This window comes from Falco naumanni, chromosome 1 (genome assembly GCF_017639655.2).
Source record: "Falco naumanni isolate bFalNau1 chromosome 1, bFalNau1.pat, whole genome shotgun sequence".
Classification (NCBI taxonomy): domain Eukaryota; kingdom Metazoa; phylum Chordata; class Aves; order Falconiformes; family Falconidae; genus Falco; species Falco naumanni.
The window spans coordinates 77898487-77906789 of record NC_054054.1 but is presented as its reverse complement, the minus strand read 5'-3'; the positions used below and the strand labels follow the sequence as shown (position 1 = coordinate 77906789).

The 8303-nt window shown below is 38.1% G+C and overlaps 1 protein-coding gene across 1 annotated transcript; it reads right to left on the bottom strand.

Moving 5' to 3' along the window:
- On the bottom strand, window positions 1-7457 carry FGB (fibrinogen beta chain). The gene is made up of 8 exons (XM_040600649.1): window positions 7322-7457; window positions 5584-5787; window positions 4179-4362; window positions 3386-3613; window positions 2657-2770; window positions 1959-2081; window positions 1512-1797; window positions 1-593 (listed from the first exon to the last, which is right to left on the bottom strand). Exons 1-8 carry the CDS (start codon window positions 7397-7399, stop codon window positions 365-367), a joined length of 1446 nt encoding a protein of 481 aa, XP_040456583.1. The 5' UTR covers window positions 7400-7457; the 3' UTR covers window positions 1-364.
- Window positions 7458-8303: the final 846 nt, after the last annotated feature.

Sequence of the window (8303 nt, the reverse complement as noted above, 5' to 3'; positions counted from 1 at the left end):
TTTACTTTTAAGGCTTTATTTAATTTTTAGAAAACATTTTAAAATAATCCTCTCTCTCTTCAAACATGTATAGAAGTCCTTTGTAAAAGAGTGAAACAAGCTGGGTCTTGGGTTTTTTTATCAGTGTTACTCTATACTAGTTCTGTCTTGCGAACAAATGAAAAATGGAACAAAACCCACTTGTGAGTTATTTTCATCGGTCAGATTTTGATTTAAAATTGACATAGCTTTTCACTTAAGGTCACAATATGCTCATACATATTTGGTTCTCGTATGTAAAGACAAGTCTGAATACTGTGGCTAAAAAGATAACCATGTACAAATATTAAAAGAAAATCCCTGATTCTGTGCATTTTGATAATGGTTAATCTGGAAAGTATGGCCTGATTTTCATGCTCATCTTCTTCATTGAATACCATGACCCTTTCCAGTTCATCCACACAACACCATCATCTGTACCATGTTTTGACATATCCCAGCTGTAGGTCCCTCCCCAATAATATCTGCCGTTGGGGTTGGCTGAGTGGCAGCGGTTGTACCACCATCCACCACCATCTTCTTTAGAACACTGTTTTCTTGGATCTGCAGTTAACCTGGTGAGGGAAAAAAATATTGTTGAGAGTGACAGATTAACTGTAAGCAAACAGATTACCAGAGCGCGTACACCTGCCCCTATACCAAAATTTTCAAACCATAATAAACATTTAAAGTGCTCTCTGAACTTTCTGTAAAAGATTGACCATCATAAGTGTGTGCTACACGGTGCACTTGGAAGGTGAAGCAGCTAAGAAAAACAAGTCAAATTTTGGCTGCATCTCTTTGGGAGTGTAATTTTAGTTTACCAAATGATAACTATAATTACTTCTAGTTCATAACGATAACTGCAATATCAATGCAATTTGAAGACATAAACCAATGAGAAATGTATGTCTTCCCAACCTAAAAAATTCCTTTGCTCATTAATATGTAATCAGGTATCAAGATAAAGACATAGCACATAGTTTAGAGATACAGTGCTAAAGTATGTACTTTACATCTGAGCACCTGTCTTCTGAGTAGGCAGAACTTTGCTTTTTAAATAGCACATGCTACCTGTCTCTTTCCTCTGGATTCATTAGGTGTTACTGATGTGAGTACCAATATTCCGACTTAAGCAAGACAGTGTCCTCAGCACTGCCACCATCAGTCTCTGACAATGAATATATTGCACCCAGATTTACTGATTTGTCTGTGGTAACATCATTCATGGAATTAATAGAATCCAATATGCTTGCTTCTTACTTGGTCGTAGAGCAGCACTAACCTGATATATAGTTTCACCTACCCTTGGCTACACTAAGAGAACTGCCTGGACAACTGCCTGGACATTTGACTGGTAACTTGCAGGGATAAAACATAGTTTAAGATACTACGAAGTGCTGTGAAAACTAACAGCAAATTAGAGAACTATTCTATATTCAGCTCTATTTTAAGCTCTATTTTTATTTTAAACATCTAATACAAGTACATACCATCCATCATTGTCTCTGTCATAAGTACTGAAGAACATGCCATTGTGAATTGTCATTGTCCTGTTTTCTCCATGCACCTGAGAAGCTCCTTCCATTAGTGCATTGCCTGCAGTGCCTTTGTAGTTACTAACTGAAAGCTGATACTTGTTTCCTTCATTCTGTATGGTGAAACCTCCGTAATGAGCTGACACTTTATCACCATTCCAGTCCTCCATTTCAATTAAAACTTCAGTGGGACCTATTTTGGTAAGCTGGCTGATCTTGTCATTTCCAAGCCAATATTCACCTGAGAAGCAACAAGTGAGAGTCCTGTGAAACAGACGTCACAATATACTACAAGGAAAAATTATGATTTGTCTATGGGTCTGCCAAAGTGGATGAGTTAATTTTAAAAAATCAAAATGCTTCAAGAAATACCAGAAAACAGTTTCATGCTCAGTGTTTTACCTGGTGTATCACAGTAGTTCTTCCCTCCACTCTTCGCAACATTTCCAAATCCTTTTTTATATTCATCCCATACTCTTCCAAAATTAACACTGCCGTCCTGGCGGTTCTGAATCAAAGTCCAGCCTGCAGAAGTGGCAGGTTTTAGATTAAATTGCCATTGAGCAGGGAGCATGAGACATTAAGATACTTTTATCTTCCTTTTATCAGCTCTTTTATCTTCATCACAAGATAAGTAGAGCATATGGCTTCCTGGCAGCAGGTATTAGTTTTCACTGCTTATGAGCTCAGCCTTGCCATTTTTACTTGCACTTAAGTAGCACCTTGCTTCATAAAGAAAGGTGGAAAAAGCAGAACTTAATGGACTGCCCCAGTTTTCTGTCTAGTGCATAGTAGCAGGGTAAGAAATCGGCCAGGCTGTCCTTGTCTGCCCACCCACACATGGTCCATTCTAGTCATAGTAAGATACATTTTTATTTACCAACCCTATCCCAGCAATTTATTTCCAGTTTCTTTATAAAAGTATCCTACTGCATATCTGAAGATGACCAAGACTTTTCTGAATGAGTCAGACTTAATTCTCAAATAATTACAAAATTTATAACAACTCCCTATTAGTTTGTATAAAATGCAAATTACTAATATGATTTTTTGTAGCATCCCTATTAATTATTTTAACAACATAGTTATTTTGCACTAACCTCCTTTATCTGTTTGCATGTCACAGTACACTCTGTATGGTTTGACAAAAGGACCTGGCTGGATGATGTACATTTCGGATACTTCACCTCCCTTTCTGAAAATATCCTCACATTCTGCAAGAATAAACCAGAGACACTGTTACTGAAAGAGCTGTGAACTTCAACAATCTTCTTATCCTTTGTTTTGCTGATTATAAGGGATCAAATTTAAATACACATATAATTCTACTTTCATTTTGATTTCTGTGATAGATCATGTGAAAGAATCAGGGAAGAAAGAACAGTGCACCTGCATTGTTCTACTTTGCCAAACAGGAATTTCTAAAAGTTCATATTGAGCAATGGAAGACTGTGTACTTGCCAGTGACTTTTTGAACTAGATAAGCTTGTGAAAAAAGAACCTTTCTTGACTGAAAAAAATTCAAGGGCACAACTATGATAGTCACAAATGTATCACCTCCACCTTACAAAGACCATGAAGCACATATTTCTTTAAAATGCTACTGGTCACTAATGAAGACAGATATTGGGTAAGAGGATCTTTGTTCTAACCAGTATAGGCATCTATAAAATATTTTTTTTTCATTTAGTATCACTTTAGATCTTTTCTGCTATTCCAATCAATGACACAGGCTTCAGAGGCATGTTCAAACTAATAGAATGACGCATCTATCCATTTGCACGGTGATATAAATGGGGAAAAAGATGTCATTATAGTTGAACGAGTACCTTTGCCTGAAACCACTGGAATATTACAGGAAACAACACATGGGGAACGGCAGTAGTCCACCTGGGTTGCAATGGCATTTTCCAGTTTTTGTATCTTTTTGTGTAAAGAATCCACAACTGCACGAAGGACCCTGAGGCTAGATGGGATGTTATTGTCCAGATTATCCTTTATGTAACTATAATGCAATTCCACTTCTGTGTTGTACTGAGAAAGTATATCATCATTGTCTAGAAAAGCAAAGAAATTAAAAGCAGATTAGTTTTCAACATGCTTACCAGTTATGAAATAATGAAGATCAATCTGTAAGCACAATTTGAGAAGCCACTTCTTTCCTTAGCCGCGAGGAAGGATAGGCACTTCTTTCCTTACACAATGTGCAAAAACTGCGCAGAGATTCTCAGGAAAGTGGTACATGTATATTGCTATTTCTTTGCTAGCTAGTAGATTTATCACTGGTGCTATATTCTCCTAAAGAACTATAATTAGCTTCTTTCCAGGGAGCCATAGTGCCAAGCCAGGAGCTGGGCATAAAGGGATGGGATGGACACAGGAAAGCAGTTAAGGGGAGAACACAACCCTTATGTTTAAGAGCCCTGTATGAATCTTGCCTTAGTATGAGATCCATTCCTTTGCCCCTCTCAAAGGATTTTTTTAAGGTTTAACAGGACATGGTCATGGAACCCTACTTCACTAGATATTCCACTGTATTTTTATTTTTTTGAAGAAGTAACAGTAGCAATGCCAATAGAACTGCAATACCATTTACTCTAGTAATTCACAGAAATAGCATACCTTTTCTTTGTTTTTGTGTCTTTACCAGTTTATCATCTAGAGCTGTCACATATTCATAGAAAGTTGTAGAGGTATCAGACAGTTTGCTCACTTTGTCCTTTAGGTCACGAACAACTGATTTCACATTTTTTTCCTGCTTTACCAGTGTAGTTTGCAGCTCACATCCAGTTGGACACAGCACTCCCTTAAAAAAACAAACACACACAAAAACCACAACAAAAAGGACTGTGAATAAAAGTCAAGATAAAAATTTTCTAATCCCATCAGTGAATAACCATAACTTTGAACACACTGAATACTTAGTAATGTGAGACCAGATATTTAAGCACCTAGATAAGAACCCAAGGCATTCAACTTCTATGAAGCAGTTTCAGCCTGAAGGTCAGGAAGGAGCCCTGAGTCCCCCAGGAGGACTCTTCTTGAAGATCTTGGGAAAAGCACTCTCTCTTCATACTTTTTGCTCTACTATAGGCTTTTCACTTTTCTGCACTGTTAAATGTTCAGTGTTAAGCCATCTGAACTATGATTAAAGACTGTTGCACGTTTGTATCTAGCCCTTTACTCTTTCACTAGCCTCTGAGAATCAACCATGTTCTCTACATCTTGTTATATGCATCACTTGTGAAATGGCCACATGATCTTGGTATTATCATCTCAAGAAGCTGAACTTCTGCAACAAGCACCGCACCATCAAGGACAGCAGTGTTTTAAAAAGAAGTAGGAAATTCCGAAGTCCTGTGAGAACCAAAACACCTCAGCAACTGCAGGACTCTACCGTAACCATGTATTCAGTATGCTCTAAGAGACTCATTTGTTGGAAACCTCCATGAGCAGATCTGCTCTCAGATACTAAGATGACTCTCAGCACCGTTATAGCTTGCATTTTCCAGCAGAGAGCACAAGGACAGCGTGATAGAGTACTGCAAGGCAGCAAGGAGTATGCTAGACCTCAGCATGCTTGCAAGCTCTTCCATAAGGGCAGTGACTGAGGATAGACTATACTTTCAAACAAATCGTCAGAAAATATTTTTTTTGTTTGTTTGTTCCCTAGGGTTCTTTGAGATTATCTGAAATTCAAGACAGCACTTCTGCAGAGGTATTTTGGGGGGGTCCTTCTTAATAGTTACTTATGCAAAGCCACATGGAAAACACAGTCTAACCCAGATACTTCCTTTCCTCACGTACGATTCAACTCTCATCTCCCCATCTTCACCGTAGGCTGTCTGACTGCGACTAATCCCATGGACTCTGTTCCATTACTCTTCTGCACGCAGTCCTACCAACCTCAAGCAAATTGAAACAAAGTTGGGCTGCTTTAAATGAACGACCATTCCTTAGGTGGCAAAGAAAACCCCACGTGGGGTGCACTAGAAGAAAATGACTGTCTCAACAGGCAGACATATACCAGCTCGTCCAGAGGATGCTTGCAGCCACCAGCGTCGGGGTAGATGATACGTTCTTTCTTGTCCCCTGGCTTCACCCGCTTTTGGGGCCGGGGCTGGTACCCAGTCCCGCTGATGGGAGGTGCCACGGGCCGCAGTGTGGGGGCTGCTTCCCGTCTTTTGTCCAGGGGTCGGTGTCCTCGAACCCCGAGCTGAGGGTTGTCATCCTGCAAAGCCGGGGGGAGAAGAAACTCTCTGAGTCTGGGATTGCTACTGTAAAACGCAATGCACAGAGTGGAGGCATCTGTTCATCACTCTTCGGTATTTTAAAGAGTAAAGAAAACCACGGAATGGAATGAAAAAAGTAATAATGGAAATATTATACTGGCATGATGTAAAAGTCATTGCTATGCCCTCCCTTGTAAGACTAGTCACTCTCCCGCCACCTAGATGTACACAAACTAAAAAGCCTTCAAACCAAAGCAAAACAGTATTTCAATAGTTCATTCTGACCAAGGAATAAAGTTTATATAGCTGAGAGCCACTAAGCACCATGAAACTTGAAGCAGTAGGATAAAGAAAAAAGTAATTAGGCATTCTTGGGGCTAAGAAGAATATTCAGCATCACAATATCAGTGTTCCAATTCTTCACTAGGCTACAGGAAAATTTGTAAGGTCTCAGAAAATCAGGCCGCATCAGTCAAATACATCATCAGGTCTCAGGCCACATGCCACCTATTAACTGATGGAATTAGGAAAAGCATTCAATAACATCTCTCAGTGTAGGCTTTTAGAGCTGCCTCTGATGCATACATTCCCCAACTCTGCGAAAGATGAGTAAGTCTAGAAGGCTGAGCAAGGAAAACAGACCTGGTCCCTAAGCACTTGCTGAAACTAAACCATTTGAATTAATAGTTATTTGAATTACTGAATCAAAACCTTTGACCATCTCTAGTCCCACTCAGACATAGCTACAAATAAACGGTTTTAAGGATCCGGGATCAGAGGCTTCAAGTCATTTCAAAAGTAGGCAGTATACAAATCATAAAATCGCTGAAAATGGTTTAGCATAGTAGTCAATGTACAGACACAAATGTTTAGATTGTGTCACAGAAAATAATCTCATTTCTGATTACCCTGCTCTATTTAATTTTTGCAGGGATTTTCAAAATGTAAAAAAGGTACTGAGATTCTAAATTGTATTTCCCATTAAAATATTTTACCTGAAACTAAATATAGGTTAAACTGTTTAGATTGATCCTCATTGCTTGCCTTTTTGTTTAACAATTGTTACCTCTCCATTTCCAATGCAAAGCATGGCAGTTAATTTTGTTTTCAATGTGCCCTGAATCCGTAGAAAGGTTTTTACTGTCTTTGAGACAGGACATGATTAATTACACATTTCTGCTTCTTTGCACCTGATATTGTCTGAAACATCATGTGTCAACATTGCCAAATTAATATCCTTAAATAAATTCAGGTAAATAACTAATCTTCTCATCAGCATTCTTCATTCCCTATAGAAAAAGAAAATAAATAGGAAGAAAATATATCCAGACTCAGAAAATAACTACTGTGCAGTTACATACACACAAAGAAATAACACAAAGGTTTTTTCTTTGAACACTTCAAGCAGAAAAACAACATGCACTGGATTATTTTTTCCCGCAGCTTCCAATTTAGCTAACTCAAAGGAGTAAGTCATGCATGCAGTTAAATTAAATAATTTTTACTATTACTAATTATGATCAATATTACAACCTCATCATCATAGTCAGCAGATCCTTGTTGGGATTTAACGGAGGAAACACAGAGCAGGAACAGCAGGAGCAGTTTCATGGTGCTGGCTTGCTTGAGAGCTCAATGACCTTCTCCCACCAGCAGCTCTGGCAAGGAGAGGTCCTCTCTGTTCCTATATATACAGGCGGCAACCCTCATTTCCAGCTTGACAGCGATAGGACCAACCCTTCCGAGCAATCACTGCATCTCTGTTAATATTCAACCTTTCTCTTCACTGTGTGCCTGAATACATTTGTTGTTGAGCAATTTCTCTGGACAACTCTTATCTACATGTCCCAGAGACCTCTGTTGATGCTGGCATCAAATACATGTTTAAATCCTTAAAAGCACCTCCTGCTCAGATTACACAAGGTTACCATTTTCTAAAAAATCACACGTCTTTTAAACCAGTTGAAAAGGTGAAAATCCAAAGAAAAGAAGCATCATCAGATGTTACACTGTGACGTCTCCTTTTTTGCTCTCTGCTGAAAATTTGAATGTTTCAGAAATATCATATTACATTTAAATTAAACTCACATCATACAGATTGCTGCATTTTTCTAAATAGTTCTGATGGTGCCTGATAGGTATGCACGTCCTTGGGTATCTTTAAGTACAAGAGCAAAAAAAGAGTATATTACATTCATCACATTAATTTTGAATGAAGACATTGTTTTGATCTAATCAAAGATCAGATTACTATTGTAAGCATAAAACAATGCTATTCCATTACTTTAGCAATATGAAATTGTAAATGACCTAGAGTAATTACATTTTACATATTCATTTGCTGGTTTCCTTTTTTAATACAAAAAGTGTATCTGTCAAATATTATTTAAATATTTTTAATAATCTTCTAGAAGACAGAGCATGAAGTTACTTGTAATCATACTGGAATACTCAAACATGCTTTCTGATGCTTTATGAGAGTATGGCGTATCACTGGTCTCACATTAGTGGAGTT

What these genes read in the sequence shown, in the direction of transcription:
- FGB (XM_040600649.1), bottom strand. Translation starts at nt 7,399, where the DNA reads ATGAAACTGCTCCTGCTGTTCCTGCTCTGTGTTTCCTCCGTTAAATCC. An exon ending in CTGCTGACTATGATGATGAG is followed by an intron (nt 5,788 to 7,321) that starts GTTGTAATATTG and finishes CCGGCTTTGCAG; the next exon opens with GATGACAACCCTCAGCTCGG. An exon ending in AGCATCCTCTGGACGAGCTG is followed by an intron (nt 4,363 to 5,583) that starts GTATATGTCTGC and finishes TGTTTTTTTAAG; the next exon opens with GGAGTGCTGTGTCCAACTGG.